The sequence below is a fragment of the Cebus imitator genome, unplaced genomic scaffold (assembly GCF_001604975.1).
Source record: "Cebus imitator isolate Cc_AM_T3 unplaced genomic scaffold, Cebus_imitator-1.0 Scaffold10, whole genome shotgun sequence".
NCBI lineage: Eukaryota > Metazoa > Chordata > Mammalia > Primates > Cebidae > Cebus > Cebus imitator.
Window position 1 is genome coordinate 4,497,255 of NW_016107325.1, and position 20,825 is coordinate 4,518,079.

A 20,825-nucleotide genomic window follows, 5' to 3' on the forward strand; every position below is an offset into this window, starting at 1 on the left:
AGGGGTCTTAAGGCGTAATCGCTTGGTGGAGAAAGAGAATGAATTATTGGATGCTTGCACAGAGCTTTTCCTTCCTCCTGGTAATGAGTTCCCTTTCAGGATGCTAGTACCGTGCTGGGTTTGGTTGGAACTGCTCCCACCGCATCACCGTCAAGTGAGTAAGAAGCTAGTGCAAAAAGCATTCTCTACCCACAGTACTTCTCCTGAGGTGTCGCTCCCACCTGAGAACTAGCAATATGAGTTCATCATCACTCCAGGTATCAGGCACGGCCAGAGAATGAGGCATGGCAAAGAAGGGAATTTTCCAGACAGCTGAAAATTTCCTTGCCCTGGAGTTTTATGTTTTTTATTTTGTTGTTTTCAAATGAAAAGTTTTCTAAGGTGTATGATACATTTACCTGTCTTCTTAAACAAAGATTTTCCCAAATACTTTGAGTTTTTCTTGAAGGAATGGAGTTAGACTCATCAGTATTAACTATAGTTCTGTCAGGCACGGTAGCTTATGCTTGTAATCCCAGCACTGTGGGAGGTTCAGGCAGGCAGATCACTTGGGCTCAGGAGTTCGAGGCCAATCTGGCCAATATGGTGAAATCCTGTCTCTACTAAAAATACAAAAGTTAGTGGGAGTGGTGGCACTTCTGTGGTCCCAGCTACTTGGAGGCTGAGGCAGGAAGATTGCTTAAGCCCAGGAGGTTGAGGCTGCAGTGAGCAGAGATAGTGCCACTGTACTCCAGCCTGGGTGACAAATTGAGACCCTGTCTCAAAAAAAGTAATAATAATAATAAATAGAATAAACTATAGTTCTACAATCATCAAAGGCTTTTGAAATCCCCAGAGAGGTCACACCCATACCAAATGGACCCTCACTGTTATGCTGTTGCTTCCTATATTTGTTTTTAAATGATTTCTACCTTCTCCTTGGTGAGCTCTAAGATATTACTCACCTATTAATTTACTCATTTATCTATTTATTGTTGCATTCAGCATCTATTAAGTAGGATTACTATACTGTACTATGTCAGCTACCACTCTTTCTGTCAGCTGTGGTCTTCTGAGTTGCTGTGTGCTGTGAAATTGGATGACTGAGTTTATTAAAATTGTATGAAAAAAGTAAGAAAATTTTAAAAAGTGAAGAAAAGAGTAAAGCTTTTAGTAAAGGAATTAGGGCAACTCTTATAGTTGAAACATAATGATATCCTATCTTATTTAAAGAAGATTTAAGTGTTTAGAAAATGCACAAAACTAAATTAGAATGCATAATTATCATTAATTATAATAGTGATACTAAGAAAATAAATCAGAACAAAGGGAACCAAGGAGAGGAACAAATGAAGCCAGGGTGACATGAGAACACAGAATGCATGCAGGGTGTCCCGGGCACTTGCTAGAGTTGGGCCCCTGGGTGAGTCCAAGCTTTCTACAACTTCCGGGTAGAAAAATGGGTTTTGGTTTTGATTTGAAGGTTTGTAATGTTCCACTAATTTAGTGTTCATGATTTTGTTGAAGTTTGAAGTCAGTAGACATCTAAATTCTTTTTTTTTGCTGTTGTTAATTTTTATTTTTAGAGACAGGGTCTCACTCTGTTGCCCAGGCTGGAGTGCAGTGGCCTGATCATAGCTCACTGTAGCCTCAAACGCCTAGGCTCAAGTAATGCTCTCACCTCGGCCTTCCAAAATGTTGGGATTACAGGTGTGAGCTACTGAGCCAGGCAAAATCTGAACTCTTAACAGTGTGAGATGCTGCTCTGCCTTGACACTGTTTCATTATTGAGGGGGCTGTGGGCAGTAATCCAGGTAACATTCCTTCCTTACCTTACCCCATGTACCACATTGCTGCCTGTTGATGGAGGACCCCCTTCTGTTTTCCTGAGTCAGGGAAAACTTGTAAAATACGAGGAAGGCACTGGTTTATGGACTTACCTTCCAAAATAAACACATGTCACCAAGGGCTGTGAAGCATGTGACATGTGGTTAACAGCGAACACCTACACAGGAATTTGAAATGCTAAGTGAAGCTGGAATGTGTGTAAAAATTTGACTGATCCCAAAAGAGACAGCAAAGGGAACCTTTAGAGCTTCACAAAGAAACGTTTAGGTCCCTTGGGAGAAGGATTTCAAGGCCCTTAGCTTTGTATGAAACTACTGTCATTGGCTGGGTGTGGTGGCTCATGTCTGTAATCCCAGCACTTTGGGAGGCCGAGGCGGGTGGATCATGAGGTCAGGAATTTGAGATCAGCCTGACCAACATGGTGAAACCCTGTCTCTACTAAAAATACAAAAATTAGCCAGGCATGGTGGTGTGCACCTGTAATCCTAGCTACTCAGGAGGCTGAGGCATGAGAATCGCTTCAACTCCGGAGGCAGAGGTCGCAGTGAGCTAAGATCACGTCACTGCACTCCAGCCTGGGTGACAGAGCTAGAGTCTATCTCAAAAAAAAAAAAAAAAAAAAAAAAAAAAAAAAAAAAAAAAAAGAAAAGAAAAGAAAGAAAAAAAAAAGAAAGAAACTGCTATCCTTGAAAAACAGACTTGGAACTCCGAGGCTGAGGTGTCACAGATATGTTCTGCAAGCACTAGTTCAAGTGCGCCTCCAAATTTGCAGTTAATTCTTGGCTGACAAAGCCAAACCCGTCCACTTCCTAAAGCATAATTATGATCCTGCATGTAGTATGACATTTGGCATTTGGCTATTAGGACAAGTGGTTAGCATTAATTGCTGATTGTTACTAGAGCTCCAATATAAAAGGGTTGGCAGCCAGTAGCAGTAACCAGTGATAACACCGACGATTGCGCAGAGGAAAACTGTTCATTAATTTCTGGATGCTGAGTCCCCCCAAAAGCATTTTAAATAATCAACTAAAAAATATGGACAATTTGGCTTCCTGCTTTAACACTGTCAAAAATTATACTTTAAATATTATAGTATTATGATTACTGTAAATATCATGTATCCAATGCCTTCCTTTCATTAAAGTCTTAACGTGCTATTATAAATCGTTGTGATTAAACATGTTTAGTGTTAGAAAAAGGATGATTTTGCATGCCTGGATGTGATGAATTATAGCATTTGTGACTCTAAAAGAGGGTGCTTGAATATTAGAAATGGTGAACACTGCAAACATGATGTTGCATGAGCTAATTAGAAATGCAAGCTCTTATGCTTGGACTTGAATTCTCTATTGTCTATCTGCAGAATGTCCTAATTATGGATTTTCCCCATCCTCCCTACCATACCACCCAGGAATTCATAAGGTTGCTTTTCTCATTCATTCCTTCTGATTACCTTAGTTTTCTTAACTTCCTTCTTCAAGCCCTATTTATCTCTTCACTCGGCCCTCATCTCCAGAAAGATTACACATTTATCCAACAGTTCCCTAGAAATCTCCTCTTTGTAGAAGAGAGAGGATAAGAAAGGGACAGAGAGCCATTTAGCAGGCAGGTGTGATACAGAGAAAAGCACCTGCATTCCCACCTGCACATCCTGGGCTCTTCCCAGAGAGTGACTCCCAGTTTGGTGCCTCTCAGTGTCTGGCTGTCAGAGCCAGCTGTCAGGTGTGCGCTCCTGCTTGGCTCAGGTCAGAGGAGCATGTGGTCACATATCTGCAGCCTGGTTAACTGTGGACAGGCAGTTGGTTGGCCTTCTCTTCAAAAAGACTCCGGCTGAGGACCTTGTAGAGCCTTCCTGGCTTTGGTGATATCCTGACTTTCTGACTTGCAGAAGGGGCCGCTCCTGACGTTACCCCCATCCCTGCTCCGACTGCACCTCCTGTGTGGTTAGCTCCTCAGAACCTGGCTGTCAGCTGAGTCAGTGTTTGGTATTAACTGTATCCTTGTCGGGTATCTTGATTCGGTTTCTGCTTTGGACGGTGACTCTACCGGGCCCTTCGAGCCCACTCTTGTGACATTTCTACTATTCTCAAAGATCCCTCCCACCTCAGAGCTCAGCAGCCCTCATTTGATAGAGATCATGTGACACATGCCCCTCATTCGAGGGTGAGAAGTCAGAAGTTGAGCGGTCACATATCAGCTAGCATCAATGTGTTCTTGCTTTTATTACTATTTTAATAGGCACATAATGAACTGTACATATTTATGGGGTACAGCGTGACATTTTGATACACGTATACGATGTTTAATGATCAAATCTCTCACATTTTAAGAAAGAATTTGTAAAACCAAATGCTCAGTGCAGCCAGTTGCTTCCCTTTAGACTCTCTGCTTGCTTAACTCTCTTTCTGAAGCCTCACTAATGTGTCACTAATGTTACTTCATTTTATGCCCACATCACTGTTTAATATTATCTTATTAACCAACATCAGTGTTTCTAATCTGAAAATAGACTTACTATATGTATTCTAGTGAAATACAGTTACTAAAATATTAGCTTTTACAGACTGAGAATTTATGATGTTAAATAGTCTGCTCACAAATTTCTCCTCTAGTCTTGCAAAGTATTTTTTGTTATTACTTTGTATCTCTTCAGTCAATGGCTCCTTTTGGTGCATTCTCTCTCTCTCTCCCTGTTTCTCCCTCTCTCCCTTTCTTTCTCTCTGTCTCTCTCTCTCTCTCATATACTTTAACGGCAGCATAGCATACATAGTATGCCAGTAATAAGTATATAGTTCAAGGAATATTTAAAGAGTAAACAAGCAAATACCATCATCCAGGAAATCAAAAAATAAAATATATGCTGGGCTCAGTGGCTCATGCCTCTAATCCTAGCACTTTAGGAGGCTGAGGTAGGTGGATCACTCAAGCCCAGGAGTTCCAGACCAGCTGGGTAACATAGTGAGACCCCACCTCTACAAAAAATGCAAAAATTAGCCTGGCATGTCAGTGTGTGCCTGCAGTCCCAGCTACTGGAAGGATGAGGTGGGAGGATCATTTGAGTCTGGGAGATGGAGGCTGCAGTGAGTCATAATTACAGCCACTGCACTCCAGCCTGGTGACAGAGTGAGACCTTGCCTCAAAAAAAAAAAAATTAGAAAGAAGGAAGGGAGGAAGGGAGAAAGGGAGGAAGGGAGGAAGGGAGGAGGGGAGGAGGGGAAGAAAGGAGGAAGGAAGGAAGGGGAGGAAGGGAGGGAGAAAGGAAGGAAAAAAGCAACTATAACCAGCCCCCGTCATCCTCCCTTGTATTGCCTTCCTGTCATGACTCCTCCCCACAAAAGCACAACCACTATTTTGACTTTTATCACTGTAGAGGTCAGGGAGGTTATCTTCATGGTCTTGTGATTAACAAGAATATCTTAAGTGGTACAGAAAAAGTACTACCCATAAAGGAAGAGATTAATAAGACTTCAAATTAATAATTTCATTATAGTTTCAATGCAGTGCCAATCAAACTGCCATCAAATTATTTTGTGGATATGAACAAGCTGATTCTAAAGTTTATATGGAGAGGCAAAAGATCCAGAATAACCAACTCAACACTGAAGATGAACAAAGTTGGAGGACTGACACTATCTGACTTCAAGATTTACTATAAAGCTGCAGTAATCCAAAGAGTGTGGTATTGACAAAAGAATAGACAGACAAATGTAACAGATTAGAGAGCCCAGAAATAGATCCACATAAATACAGTCAACTGATCTTTGACAAAGGAGCAAAGGCAACACAATGGAGCAAGGATAGTCTTTTCAACAAACTGTGCTTGCACAACTGAACATTCACATGAAAAAAAAAATCTAGACACATTATTACACCCATCACAAAAATTAGCTCAAAATGATCACAGACCTAAATGTAAAATACAAAACCATAAAAATCCACAAACATAATGGGAGAAAAATCTAGGTGACTTTGAGTTTGTTGATGGCTTTTTAGATATAACACCAAAGGCACAATCCATGAAAGAAAGAATTGGTATCTGGACTTAAAACTAAAAACTACTCTGTGAAAGACAGTGTCAAGAGAACAAGAAAACAAGTCATGGATGGGAAGAAAATATTTGCAAAATATGCATCTAATACAGGACTATTATCCAAAAAGCACAAAGAACTCTTAAAAGTCAACAAGAAAACAAACATTTCAATTAAAAAATAAGCCAAAAACCTTAACAGACATATCACCAAAGAAGATAGAGAGATGGGAAATAGGCATATGAAAAGATACTCCACATTATATGCCAGCAGAGAAATGCAAATTAAACAACAATGAGATACCACTATGCATATATTAGAATGGCCTAAATCCAGAACACTGACAACACCGAATACTGACCAGGATGTGGAGCAACAGGAATTTTCATTCACTGCTGGTGGGAATACAAAATGATACAGCCACTACAAAAGACAGTTTGGTAGTTTCTTGCAAAACAAAACAAACACTTACCATATGATCCAGCAATCAAACTCTTTGGAGTTTACCAAAAAGAATTGAACACTTATAGCTACACAAAAACCTGTATACAGATGTTTATACCTGCCTTATTAATAATTGTCAAAACCTAGAAGCAACCAAAATGTCCTTTAGTAGATGAATAGGTTAAGAAAAAGCTGCTGTACATTCATCAAATGGAACATGATTCAGAGCTACAAATAAATGAGTTATCAAGCTCATTTATTTGAAGATGGGGGAAGTTCTCATTTATGAGAAGATGGAGGAAGTTTAAATGCATATTATTTAGTGAAGGAAGCCAATCTGAAAAGTCTACATATGGCAGTTGACATGGTTTGTTTGGCTTTGTGTCTCTGCCCAAATCTCATGTTGAATTGTAATCCCCAGTGTTGGAGAAGGAGCCTCTTTGGAGGTGATTGGATCATGGGGGTGAACTTTCCCCTTACTGTTCTCATGATAGTGAGTGAGTTCTCATGAGATCTGCTTGTTTAAAAGCATGTAGCACCTCCTCCTTTTCTCTTCCTTCTTCTCTGTGCCTGCTTTTCCTCCATCTTCTTCCATGACTGTAAGTTTCCTGAGGCTTTCCCAACCATGCTTCCTGTACAGCATGCAGAACTCTAAGTCAATTAAACTGCTTTTCTTTATAAATTATCCAGTCCCAGGTAGTTCTTCATAGCAATGTGAGAGCAGACTAATACAGTAGTATTTCAACTCTATAGCATTCTGGAAAAGACAACACTGTGGAGCCAGTAACAAGATGAGTGGTTGCCAGAGGTCTGGGGCCAGTCACAGTGGGATGAATAGGCAGAGCATGGAGAAGTTTTAGAGCAGTGAAATTACTCTGTATGATGCTAGAAATGTGGATACATAATAATTATACATAACTCATAAAGTGTGCAACACCAAGAGTGATAATGATGTTATCGTTGGACTTTGGGTGATAATGAAGTTATCAATGTAGGTTTATCAGTTATGACAAATGTGCCACTGTGGTGGGAGATGACAATGGGGAAGGCTATGCATTTATGGAGACAGGAGGTATATGGGAAATGTCTCCATACCTTCTACTCAATTTTGCTGTGAACCTAAAACTGCTTGAAAGATTTGTCTGTTTTTAAGAATTAAGAATTTAATTCTTAAATGATGCCTTTAAGAGCATGAGAAGGAGCCACTGAGTGGGAGGAAAATATCTGTAGTACATGCATCTCGACCAAGGACATGGTGCCAGAATATCTAAACAATTCTACATATCAACAAGAAGAAGGCATCTTAATAAAAATGGATATGCAAGAGGCAAATAATATGTAGAGTGTTCAACATTAGGAATCTCTAGAGAAATATACATTAAAATCACAATGAGATGCCAGTGTGTACTCACTTCACTAGAATGGCTAAAATTTTAAAAACTAACAGATCTGTTGGGTATTTGACCACAAGGAGTCATGAACTCCTACCTGAATTCCTCTCCCTGAGCCAAGGGAGGTATGGACCCGGCAGACTCCTTGGCTCTCACAGGAATCTCATCTGCCTCTTTCTATGTCTCTCCCTTTCTTCAGGAGCTGCAGTTGCCAACTCAGGGGCCTTAGAACAGGATTGAGAGGTCTTCACAAGCCCCCTGACATCCCCAAGCACTGCCTGCATCCTCAGAAGCCCAAGGTTCCCAGAGAGACCTTGGAGTAGCCTTGAGGTGGTGGCAGGAATGCATGGGGAGTGGACCACATTGCTCTTTATCTACTCAGGGCTAATTGGCTCAGGGAAACTGCAGTTTAGACAAAGCTAAGGTACCTAGAACCTGCCTCCTACCATCACCGGGAAAAGAATAGCTAGAGCTAACCTTTAAACATTGTAGCTGTTCCCTTTCATTGTTCAAGGAAGTTCTATTACCTAGGTACCCTTATTATTCCTGTTTTATGGCCAAGATCCTGAGGCTCAGAAAGTGTCGTTAACTTGCCTGACGTCATCCAGCCAGGAAGTAGTAGGACTGAGCCCACACACTCATATCCTCTTTCCTTATATTCCCTTTCTAGAGCCAAACCTCTTAACCAGATCACTTCTGTTAGGTGCCTGCAATGGCTATCTTGGACTTGCAATGTCATTGTTGACCTCCAAGAGAGGTTAGTAAGTAAGCCTGACTGGGTATGCTCATTTCCTCAGGTTGCTGAAGTCCCACACCAGTTTGTGGGTGGCTTGCAACAACAGAAATTGTTCTGTTCTGGAGGCTGGAAGTCTGAATCCCATGCTCGCCTCTTTATAGTTTCTGGCAGTAATCCTTGGAGCCTCTTGGCTTGTAGTTGTAGCTCTCTGGCCGCTGTGTCCATTGTCACATGATGTTCTCCCTCAAGTGTCGGTGTCTCAGTGTCTCTTCATATAAGGACACCAGTCATATTCAATTAATGGTTTGTCCTACTTCAGTATGACCTCCTATTAAGTTAACTTATTATACCCACAATGACCCTATTTCCAAATACAGTCACATTCTGTGGTACTGGGCATTAGATCTTTAACATATTTTTTAAAGGGGGAGGGAGACATGAATTAACCCATAACACTGGGTTAGGGTTCTTTTGATTTCTTTAACCTAAAGCCTTAGTTTTAACTGGACAGATAAGTACCTTGCCCAATCACAGATGTAATACATGGTAGAAATAGGTCTTGACTCTAGAGACACTATTCACTCCTCTTCACCAGGCCCCGGCCAGAGAAACTAGTGCAAATGCCAGCAGCAAGCGAGGGTGGGAATCTTATTAGAAATTTAAAGTAATAATGCCATGTAAATACACACATATCTTTTATGTATATACATGCATATGTCTATATATGGACTTAGAGATTATGGAACACTATTTATAAGGATTTAGAGATTATAGAGCACTTTTCTACCCAAAGCAAAAAGAAAGGGAGAAAAGGGTTGTGGCTCTAACGACTTTCAAACTCAAAGGCTACATTTTGAAAGAAATGTAGGAAGTAGCAAAAGCATAGAGGGAAAAAAAAAAAAAAAAAAAAAAAAAAACCTCCTAGGGGACTGTATTGTGCTATTTATCTGGTCAAAGAAAAACAGGTCTTTGCTGGCAAAGCCTCGCTTTTATGGAGCCACATTCTTCTTCCAGAGCTAGAGGCAGATGGGATTTGCTGAAACGAGTCCTTCTTCTGAAGGCAATCAGAAGGCTTTCTTTCTGTGAGGTCTTTCATTCTTTCGGGATTTTATTCTGCTGGTTCTCATGTTCATTATCAGTAAATGCAGGACTTCCAGTATTATGCAAAAGTTTACCCCCAGGCTCAACTGTGTTACTAGGACACCCAAGATTCCAAAAAGAACATGTAATTGTTCCTGGCACAAGGGTAGCATGAATGTCTGTCTCTGGGTTGCATGATATCTGCTTTGCCTTCAGGCTTTCAATTGTCAGCATTCCATAGGCAGGCAGGTAGCACTGGGAGTGTGCTAATTAGATCAGGTGCTTGATCTTGAAGTCTGCCCCAGCAATGACTAGGTAGTCAGCATCGGAACTTTTGAGTACTACCTGTCTTTCTCCCAGTCTGCCTGGAATGTAATTATCTTGTCAGCTAAGAAGCTGGAGCGCACAGCTGAGCGAATGCTCGGCAGCAGTAACAGAGTGATAAGGGAAGACAAATGGACCCACGGTGCATGACTGTTCTGAGACAAACAAATGCACAGAGAAGCATTGGAGAATGGAGACTTAGAGAACAAAGAGGCTGCATTGAGTATTTTGTTCCTAAGGATACTTCAGATCTTCTCTTAATAAGATTACCTTGCCTTTGGAGAGGAATTGCAGATCTTTGCTGACTAATTCAAGTCCCAAACCTTTAGAAAGCCCTTTTAAAATAGGAAGCGATGTGGGGTTCAGTAGCAGCCTATGTGCTTTGCAGGCCAAATGGCAGGTAATAAAATTTTGAAGGATGACCAGTAGGAAGGCAATGAAGGGGATGAGAAAATAGCAAGTACGTGTATATGCAAGGACTGCAAAAGAGGTTTCAGCCCTTGATACTCAAAGTATGATCTGTGGACTGACAGCATCAGCATCATCTGGAAGCTTGTTAGAAATGCACTCTCAGGTCCCAGCCCAAACCTCTTGAATGAGAGCCTGCATTTTAACAGCCCCCATTCCGCATGTTGATTGGATACACCAGTTAAAAAGAAAAAAAAAAGAAACCACTGGTGCCTGGGTCTCAGGCCCAGAGATGCTGACTCAATTGGACCAGGGTGTAGCCTATGAATTGGGTTTCTTAGTAAAGCTCCCTACATGATTCTAATGAGCACCGAAGTTTGAGAACTGCTGGTGTAGAATAGTCTGTTGGAGGGGTTTTAGTGATTTGGAAAATGAAGGCATTAGGTTTTTAAACCTATATGCCCACAGTTTATCCAGGGTTTTCAGTCTGGCATACACCTGTAACATCTATACCCAGCAATAAAAGTATTTTTGGATGCCTGCTACCCACAGAATAGCACCCTGCTTATTTCCCACTGCCTTCGAGATTGAAGGGTCTGGTTTCTGCCTACTTCTCCCACTCCGCCTCCTTCTACCCCTACTCACTCCAGGCTAACTGGCCTTTTCTCCTTTTCTCAAGTACTCTGGGAACTGAGACCTTTGCTGCCTTAGGGCCTTTGCATGTGCCTTTGCCTCTTGAAAACTCCTCAGCCTTCAGCTTGCTTCCTCATGATCACTTCTGGAAAGGCATCTTCCCTGAAAATTCTATCCAAGGAAATTCTCATTTTCTTCCTTTTAATTATGGTCCATGGCTCTACATTACTCCTTTCCATTTCTTTGATAACACTACTAAAAGTTGTAATTGGTTATTTGTTCATTGTTTCTTGTCTATTTCTCCCAACTAGATTACAAGTCCATGAAGACAAAACAGGGTCTTTTTTTATTTTCCTCTATACTCCTACAGCCTAGTCCAGCGCTGGGCACAGGGAAAGCACATGCATATTTGTAGAATGAACGAATGAAGGCAGGGATTGACTATGTCCCATGGGCCATATTTGGCCTGTTGCTTGTTCTTGTAAGTAACTATGCTCATTTATTTATGTATTGTCTGTAGCTACTTTCATGTTACAATGAGAGAGTTGGGTAATCATGATAGAAACCATGCAGCCACAATGCCTATCTGACCCTTCGTAGATAGGCTGCCAGATGAAATACAGAATGCTCAGGTAAACTGGAAAGTCAGAGAAACAATGAAAAATTTTTAGTGTAAGCATGATCCAAATATTGCATGGGACATATTTATACTAACAATTATTTTTTGCTTACTTGACATTCGAATTTAACTGGATCGGCTGTATTTTTATGTGTAGAACCTGAAAACCCTATAGAAAAAAGGGTGCCAACCCTTGAATTCATAAATAATTACCTCAACTCTTAAAGTTCAACAAATGATTTCCAAAATTTTATGTTCACTTTCTGAAGATTCATATTAAACCATATTATGAATACTAGCCCCTCAGTAGGGGCTCTTTTGCATAATCAGGCATAAAATTAAAATATATAATAATCTTAAACTCTTCTTATGTCCAGGGCTGTCAGTTTCACTTGTCTTTTTGTGCCTTGTTGCCATGTGTGATTATTTCAAAGGCTGTGCCATGTGAAAAATGCTTGGTTGCTGTTAGACTCCTGCATAGTGACACAAGCTGGGTGAGCTTCCTTCAAACTTAGAGTCTGGGGCAGCCTCACAGGTATTACACAGAGTGGCCAACTACAACCACAGGAAAGGCTTTAGGGGATACATGGGTAACTGAATTAGGCAGGAGTCCCCTTGTGCTGTGAGACCCAGAGAAAGTGGAGAAGGGTAATTACACAGCTTTGGGCAGTTAGCAGCTCAGAGAGGGGTCTTGTTCACAGATGTCAAAGTCAAAGGGGCACCAAAGGGGGCACTATCAGGCACAAGAAAATGAATACTGGAGATAATTTGTTGGTCTTATTAATGTTATAACAAAAACATGTAAAAAAGTAACCAAAGTATTATGTGAATATGTAAAAAGTAACCCAGGACGTAAAAATGCAGCAGTTGTGCAGGTTTTGGGCTGCTGGTGGGAGAGGACAAGTTTGCTTTTATTTTAAAGTAGACACCTGTAAGTATGGCAACTATAAGCTCAGAATTTTATAGGATGATCTTGATTTCACATAGTTATGCTCGTCAATAAAAATGTTTGATGTATAACTACATGCAATTTAATTTGTATGCCTTTATTAGTCTATACATATATAAACATTCAAAATATTTCAACATACTTAAATGTACAATATTATACCAGCTAGTCTAAGTGTGTAAATATATGCAAAGAAAAAAGGAAAAACTTACTCTTTTTTTTTTTTTTTTGAGAAAGAGTGTCACTCTGTCACCCAGGCTGAAGTGCAGTGGCACCATCTTGGCTCACTGCAACCTCCACCTCCCAGGTTTAAGAGATTCTCTGGCCTCAGCTTCCCGAGCAGCTGGGATAACAGGAACATGCCACCATGCCTGACTACTTTTCGTATTTTTAGTAGAGATGGGATTTCACCATGTTGGCCAAGCTGGTCTCGAACTCCTGACCTCCAGTGAGGTCCAAAGTGCTGGGATCACAGGCATGAGTCAGCATGCCCAGCTAGAAAAACGTACTCTAAAATGTCAACAATGGTTAGTTGTGTCTGAGTGGTGAGCTTATGAGTGATTTTTGTTTTCTTCTTTGGGTTTTCTATATTCCCCATCACTTTTCTTTTTGCAAATAGTATATATTAGTTTTATAATCAGAAAAAGAATAGTTTAAAGTTTTGTTTTGGCCATACTTCCACACTGCATTGCTGGTGGAAGAGGAACTGTTACAACTACTTTGCAAAGCAACTTGGATAAACTCAGTAAAAGTACAGATGCCATTGTCCTGTGACCCAGGGATTTCACTTCTAGATATAAATCCTCAATAGCGTATATGTGTGCAAAGATGTGCATGGCTGTAACATTTGTAATGCTGCACAATGTGAAGTAACCTGACACCTTTGCTTGCAGAATGAACACATTGTTCGTAAGACTGTGAATGGAATGCGCATAGCAGTGGGGTGGAGTAAACTATACCAATATGTATTTTCATGAAAAAGCCTCAAAAACAGAACATTGAGCATAATAATGTTTCAATACCTGGCAGATGAACCAACAGATAAATTCTCTATAAATGGCAGAGTGCTTCAAGTGCTTAATGCCACAGAACTAACACTTAAAAATGGCTAAAATGGTAGAGTTTATGTTATATGTATCTTACCGTAATAAGAAAATATACTAAAAAAAAAAAACAAATACAGAATATTGAGTCAAAAACCAAATGGTAAAAATAATATGTACAGCATGAAATTAACCTTATAAGCCAAAATTACATAATTAGTTATGGATGTACATATGTGTGTGTCTGTGTGTGTGTGTGTATATATATATATACACACAGAGAGAGAGAGAGCACAAAAAACAAATGTGAGAATGACAAACACTAAGTTTGGGACACTGGTTACCTCTGTAGAAGGAGAAGGGGACTGGACCAGAATTGGGCAGTTACACAGCATGCAACTGGATCTGGGATGTTTCGTTTCTTTAAATAACCCAAAGCAAACACCCTAGCAAAATGTTAACATTTGAGAAAACTGGCAATAAGTTTGTGGGTGTTTATTTATTATTATCGTGATAGAGTCTCAGTCTGTCATCCAGGCTGGAGTGCAGTGGATCACATGAGGCCAGGAATTTGACATCAGCTTGGCTAACTAATATGGCAAAATCCTGTCTCTACTAATAAATACAAAAATTAGCTGGGCATCGTGGTGCACATCTGTAATCCTAGCTACTTGGGAGGCTGAGGCACGAGAATCACTTGAACCTGGGAGGTGGAGGCTGCAGTGAGCTAAGATCATGCCACTGCACTCCAGCCTGGGTGACAGAGTGAGACTTTGTCTCAAGAAAAAAAAAATCCCATGTTATATTTCTACAAGTGTTGGCCTAATCAGGCATTTTCCTTGAGATCTTGCCTTAAACCTGTACCTTTTTCTTTCTTATGTATACTTTCTCAATTATAAGGCTTTGAATTCTTTAGAAGAAAAGTACTATGTGTGATCTAAGGAGTAACTGATGATTTTTCATGGTTAAGATTTATTAATTAGCTTGGAAAACACTCCCAACAACTCTGACTGATAATCTGAGGACATAAGGTTTCTTTCCAAATCCTCCCTCTCTAAGGGATGTTTTCATTAATGAGGAAAGTGTAGGCAGCTGGCCCTCTTCAGTCTTTGTTCCAAGATACTATCAATTAAGGAGAAGTGAAAATACTTTCCATTACACTTAAATAAAGAGCAATTTATTAACTCTGTGGAGATCTTTCATAACCCAGAATTTGTCTTTTTACTCCTAGATGATTTTATTTTTACTAAAATCACAAGTTTGGAATACTCCACTACAGAATGAGATTGGTAGGATAAAGAATATCTAGACTATGCCCTAAAATTAGCTATAGTACAGCTTGCTGAACTTGGTTATTTGTATGGAGATCATTGGAATTCATGGTAATTTCCCTCCTCCAGAATCAAGGTCATTGACTGTCAAGGCTGGAAGTCTTCCCGCCCTGTCTTTTTATTTTCTAAAAACTGAGACCAGAGAGATCAAGAGATTTCCACTGGAGCAAAATTCTTTTGATCTTTTCCAACAGGAACATTATAAAACTAAGCAATAATAAAACAGGCCAACAAACAGCAAAGGGGTCCAATTTTTATTTTCTCTATTTTCTCTGCCTCTTTTCCTCCCTTGCTGCAATGAAAAGCTCAAAAGAACCAAGTAGAAGAAAGAAGAAGCTAAATAACAGCTGGGTTATTGATTCCTGAGAAATGAAAACTTATATGTGGTGGATAATTTCCACAAGCCACACAAGAACATCAGGCTCATAGCATATGTGGCTGATGCTTATGTTTGTTTATAGATCTAATGGCCATCATGTGGGTACTTGCTTAGGGTGTTCCTTTCACAGCCTGCTGGAAGGCTGTGGAGCTTCTCCAACATTTGGTCCTGAGACTGATGGCAGACCGTTCTTTCCTCTGTTGCCATTTGCATCCAACGTGGGTGGGATGGAAGAAGGGACAGCCAGAGCCGCAGAAGGTCCTGGCAATGCTCAGGTGCCCCCACTTGCTCTGTGCACATGGGCTTCCTCAATCTTAACAAGTGTTTGTCATGCAAAACTTCAAGCCTTTCTTTTGATTCAATTTTTAAAAAGATGAAATGCATTTATTGCAATTTTTAATTCATTTGACAAATACCTACTGAGAATCTATTGCACATCAAGAATTGGCCTAAACAGATGAGTAAAACCGGTCATTCTCCTCAAGGAGCTAATGATTGAGGTTTTTTTTGTCTCCAGAGGAAACGTCCCTTTGGCTACATAAAAGCCTGCTTGTGCCCCCCTGTCCCCATGCTTTAGGAACATCACTTTATCCTAATAGCCAAGAGGTATTAATTAGTGGTCTCTCTCTCTCTCTCTCTCTCCTTCCTTCCTTCCTTCCTTCCTTCCTTCCTTCCTTCCTTCCTTCCTTCCTTCCTTCCTTCCTTCCTTCCTTGAGATGGAGTTTTGCTGTGTCACCCAGGTTGGAGTACAATGGCATGGTCTCGGCTCATTGCAACCTCCACCTCCTGGGTTCAAGTGATTCTTATGCCTCAGCCTTCCTCCCGAGTAGCTGGGATTACAAGTGCCTGCCACTGTGCCCAGCTAATCTTTATATTTGTAGTAGAGATGAGGTTTCACAATCTTGGCCAGGCTGATCTTGAGCTCCTGACCTCATGATCCACCCAAACTTGACCTCCCAAAATGTTGGGATTACAGACGTGAGCCACCGCACCCAGCCCGTTGTTTACTTTCTAATTGCTGTGTTTCAGCATCACATTGCAAATATCAGGTCATATAATAATGATTGCTATCAACTTCACTAAAATCATCTTTTCCAGTCAGATGTAGATATTTTGAACAGATATAGGATATTTTAAAGCCTTGCAAATAGCCCGAAGTGATTAATAATATGATTTGACAATGTCATAAAGAATATTGATTTAATTGCTTTTTATATCAACAACGTGCTAGGAAGGAAAAACTATTCAAATAAGACAGTTAAGGTTTAGTGGCCTGATACTATCTTAATATAAATTAACAATAATAAACATTTAAAAACAACAGAGGAAATATAAAACTTTTTCTTAACTTGGGTAATTGAATCCTGATTCAAAATGGTAGTTAGCACTAGGATGTAATATACTACCCACTGCTCAGTCTATTATCATCGTTATCTTTAGAACCCTATAATTGGAGAAACAGGAAACTATTCATAATAATAAGTTTGTTCAAAAATAATCTGTTGGCTGGAGTCTGGGGTGCACACTGCAGTCATATTGAACTGAAGGCAGAACTGCTTACTTTATTCTTTTCACTGTTTGTTTATCTCTGTTACAACAACATACAGGCACACTAGACACCTGGGCGGTCCAAAGCATCCTGCCACAAGTACTAAAACTCAGTCATTTTTCCTACGTTCTATGAGTGGGCAACATAAATCTTATTTGCTGCAGACAGGGCCCTCATTGAACCTAAGCTTTGTCGCCTGTGCAGGCAAGTTGCTATGCTTAACATGTAACTTGGGCAAATAATTTTCCTTCTGGAATTTCCATGAGATCTAACCACTTAATTGCTTTATTTATTCTATCACTGGTTTTACTTTTCAGTGATTCTTCAGTAGCTACATTCCTTATATCACAGTTATCCAAAGATCAAATTTCACAGGACTCCTGCACACACAGGCTTCTTCTAAAAGATGTGAATTGAAAGGCAACACAAGCCATTAGTGGTCTGTTTTCAGTTTTCATTATCAATAAAATGAGAGATCAGCATTTTCATGCTGCGTGAAGGCTTCAGGGATGTGCAGTGTTGCTGTTATTGCAGACCAGGCTGCTGCCTGCCCCCACTAATGCACATGGAATGATGAGACCATCAAAATAAAAATAAAATAATGAAATGGTCAGAGTCATAGAGTGGACGGCTGACCTGGACTATCAGATGACCCCCTGAAAATGTCCCTTTGAATTTAGTGAAGCCTGGATGGCAAAGACCACAGATCATGACAGAACATAAATTCACCTCATAATGAGATTAGAAGACAGGCAAAATAAATGTCCTGCTGTTACATTAGAGGCAGGCTCTAATCTGGCATTTTTTCATTGGAAATGATCATTTCCCTTGCAACAGGGGAATCATGGATGCAACAAGCTTAAATCTGACAGATTCTGTTTTGCCACGTAGTTATTTTTCATCTTCCTCTGTCTTTTTAATAGCGGTTTTGGGGAGATCTATAAATGAGTTGTGGGTCTTAAAGACTATTACCAAAGTGAGTTATGGGAGTCTATGTTCACAATCATCAATCGCATTCCCCAGACTCCCCTTTGAAGAAAAGTTCTGTGCAACTCCTCCTCCCACTTCTCAACTGGAGCCTTGCTGTGGAGAAGGTGTTGTGACCCCCAGGGTCCTCTCACACTAGCCTTGAGGATCAAAGGCAGAATAGACTCACTATTGTATTTGGGGGTATTTAAAAAAAATCTCAACTGCAATTCTACTACTTAAAACCACTGGAAACAAATATCACATACTAAAGAGCCTGAAGAAAATGCCCAGATCAGGTGAACCCGTATGGTCTCTGAGTAGAACAAAGGTTTCAAGTATGGAGCTTGATTGCAAGGAACTTCCTTGGTCTGCAGCAGAAGGCAGTCTCACCTGGGAGTACAATACCTTCCTCTCATTCAAAATGCAAGATAGCATCTCCTGCTGGATCCTTTCTACAGAACCTGATGCAAGTTCATGGGGGTGTACCGTCCTTAGTAGTGAGTGGCATTTAATCAAAGCCTTCTGTGACATAATCTCAGCGTTTCAGGAGCCCTGTGAAGTCACCAAGCAAGTTAAGAGGTTCTTTCAAAAGGAATGAGAGATCAAACCCTGAATTGAGGAGCATTTGACGCTTCTGCACAGAAGGCACAGACTATTTAATTTCTCTGCATTTTTTTGGGGGGGCCCTGCTAAAGACTCCTTATTTCTCTGTAAAACTGCAGATTAGGAGTAAATCAATTCAAGGTATTTTGACATGTTATTTTTCTTGGGCTGGAAAAAAACCACAGAAATCTTTTGCATGTGCATGTATTGTATTTTTTGCAGTTTGCATGGTGGTTTAGGGACAGCACTTCATCTAATGAAACTGTTCCCTTTTTGCAGCTGGTGCTTCCACTCAAACACTTGCACTGCAAATCCAGCTGGTTTAAGGGTTAAATTATCTTTTGGCCCCATATAACAAGGTTTTTTTTTTTTCCTTTAACTTTCCAATTCTCAATAGTTTGTGTCGCTGTGTGTGTCTTTTCTGTGTGTCTAATTTGCAAATGCCAAAGAAGGTGAAGTCAATTCTCCTCCCACTCTTAAGATTTTTCTCGGTTCTCTGTTAACTCCTTCATCAGATGAACTAATTCAAGGGGAGAGAGAATACATTTTCTTATAGGTAGTGGTCCTATACTTATTGGCACTCTCCTCCAGCATATTTGTTTCATTTCCTTAACTCGGTCTTTCTCATCCCACCTTATCTGCTCCCCACGCCTTACTGAACTTCAGTGTTCAGTATTTACAATTTAAATTGAAAACAGTAAATGAGTCCGCTTAGCCAAGTGCCTGGTACAGTTGGTGTGTGTTAATGATTATCGAATGGCCTTCCCATGTGTTAAACTCACAGAGTTAATGTTAAAGTTTCATGTTACATAATCTCATTGAAGGAATTTCCCAAGTTATTTTTGCTTACCTCGTATAAATGAACTTGTTCTTGGGTTACAGCGAAGATCAATAACACGTTGTTTTGTACCAGTTTATCAATGAGTTGTCCAATTGTTGGATATTCCTAAAATTAATATATACAATTTTGTGTCATCTCAATAAAATAATGTAAAGAAAGGAATATTTATTTCAAGGATAGCTTTCAGAGGTTGGCATTTTAATGCTCACAGGCATTATAGTTCTATCACTCTAAGTAAACAAATACACAATTAGCATTATTCACTTGGTTTAATAATCCTTTTCTAAATTTTATAATCCAATAAATTCCTAAGAGTCAGTTCCTGTTGATGTGGTGTATCACGCTCTGCCACTTCTAAGGAGACCATTTGAAGTTCATTTAAAGACTAATAGTGTGTCATATTTTCAAGGGTAGAGAAACATTTCTTCTCCTTCTAAGTGACATTTACCAGCAGGCTAGGAATGTTACCACTGAGGGATTGGCTGTTGTACTGTGATATACATGACTGAGGTGACTCTTGCAGCTCTGAAACTCTTACTGGAATTGGATGAAGTGGAATGAGGGTTGCTGAGGTATGACATACTATGACATTCCTGTACTAATCCTTGTGTTTGGTTTTACTGCTTTTTTAATATCACAAGTTGGTTGTATGTAATCCTGCAGTATTTTTACAGGACAATTGAAAACTACATTGTACTTCTGTTCCCTTGGCATATTCATTCCCAAGTGATGTGAATACTTTCTAAAAAACAAAAGAAGCTCAATTTTTAAATTTGAATACGAATTTTACTTTTCAATTTTAGAAAACATGATGTGCATTTGCCCATTATACGAATCGAAATGTGAGTAATGTACAAGGAGGAAACTCAAGTGAGGTACTAGGCTAGTACCTCACTTAATTCACAAAGTAAGAATATGTTAATTATGACAGAGGTCAGCCAAATGGGGGAACACGGATAAATAAGCCCTCCTGTACACTCAGATGGAATATTCACATATTCTCAGTACTACTGGAGTATTTTCATCTAAAGTCTTCTTTACGTACAAGGTTCAAATTGAGAGAAAAGTGTAGTTTTGCCTAAAATTCTCCAATAAATTACCCAACTTCAAATGGCTATGTCATATGTACTTTCCATCACATTTGGATTTTTATTAACAGAGACACCAAATATTATCCATTTCCTCTGCTTTTCAACTGTCCAAACATCCATTACCCTGAAGACTAAATCCCTCCAGTGCCAGTCCCTTTTTACTTCCGCATGTTCCCATACCCTTCAGCTGCTGTGCCTGTGTAGCCAGATCACACCACATCGCCCTTCGTAGGTGAGCGAAGCTGGTTTTCTATTTGAATCAGATCTGTTGGTTTAATTCCCACAACCATATTGTAAGTTCAAGGCCAGGAACCACCTTGTATTATTTTTTGGCCTGAGGAAGCTGGCCTCGGTTTTGAGTACACAAGAAGTGCTCAGAGGACCCCCTGGGGGACTATGTTGCAGGCAGGCACAGATACAGTCTCTGCCTTCTGTGCATTTGTAGCAACTTATTCACAAAGAAGGATTTGAACATTTATTAGATGAGAAGGTCATATTAGACAATAGGTAGTGTTAGCTTCTATGATCTTCCCTCATTCAAAATGGAGCTCTTTGTGGAGCTTTTGAAAAGTTACAAGGA

General features: G+C 40.0%; 1 protein-coding gene across 4 annotated transcripts in view; it reads right to left on the minus strand.

Annotated features, from left to right (window-relative positions):
- Positions 1-20,825, minus strand: part of ITGB6 (integrin subunit beta 6) — a 134,420-nt gene that overhangs the window by 33,493 nt on the left and 80,102 nt on the right. For all 4 annotated transcript variants that reach the window (XM_017547676.2, XM_037745524.1, XM_017547684.2 and 1 more), the window contains one exon: positions 19,164-19,259. In XM_017547676.2, the coding sequence (XP_017403165.1) occupies positions 19,164-19,259 (96 nt within the window). The remainder of the gene's footprint in view (positions 1-19,163; positions 19,260-20,825) is intronic.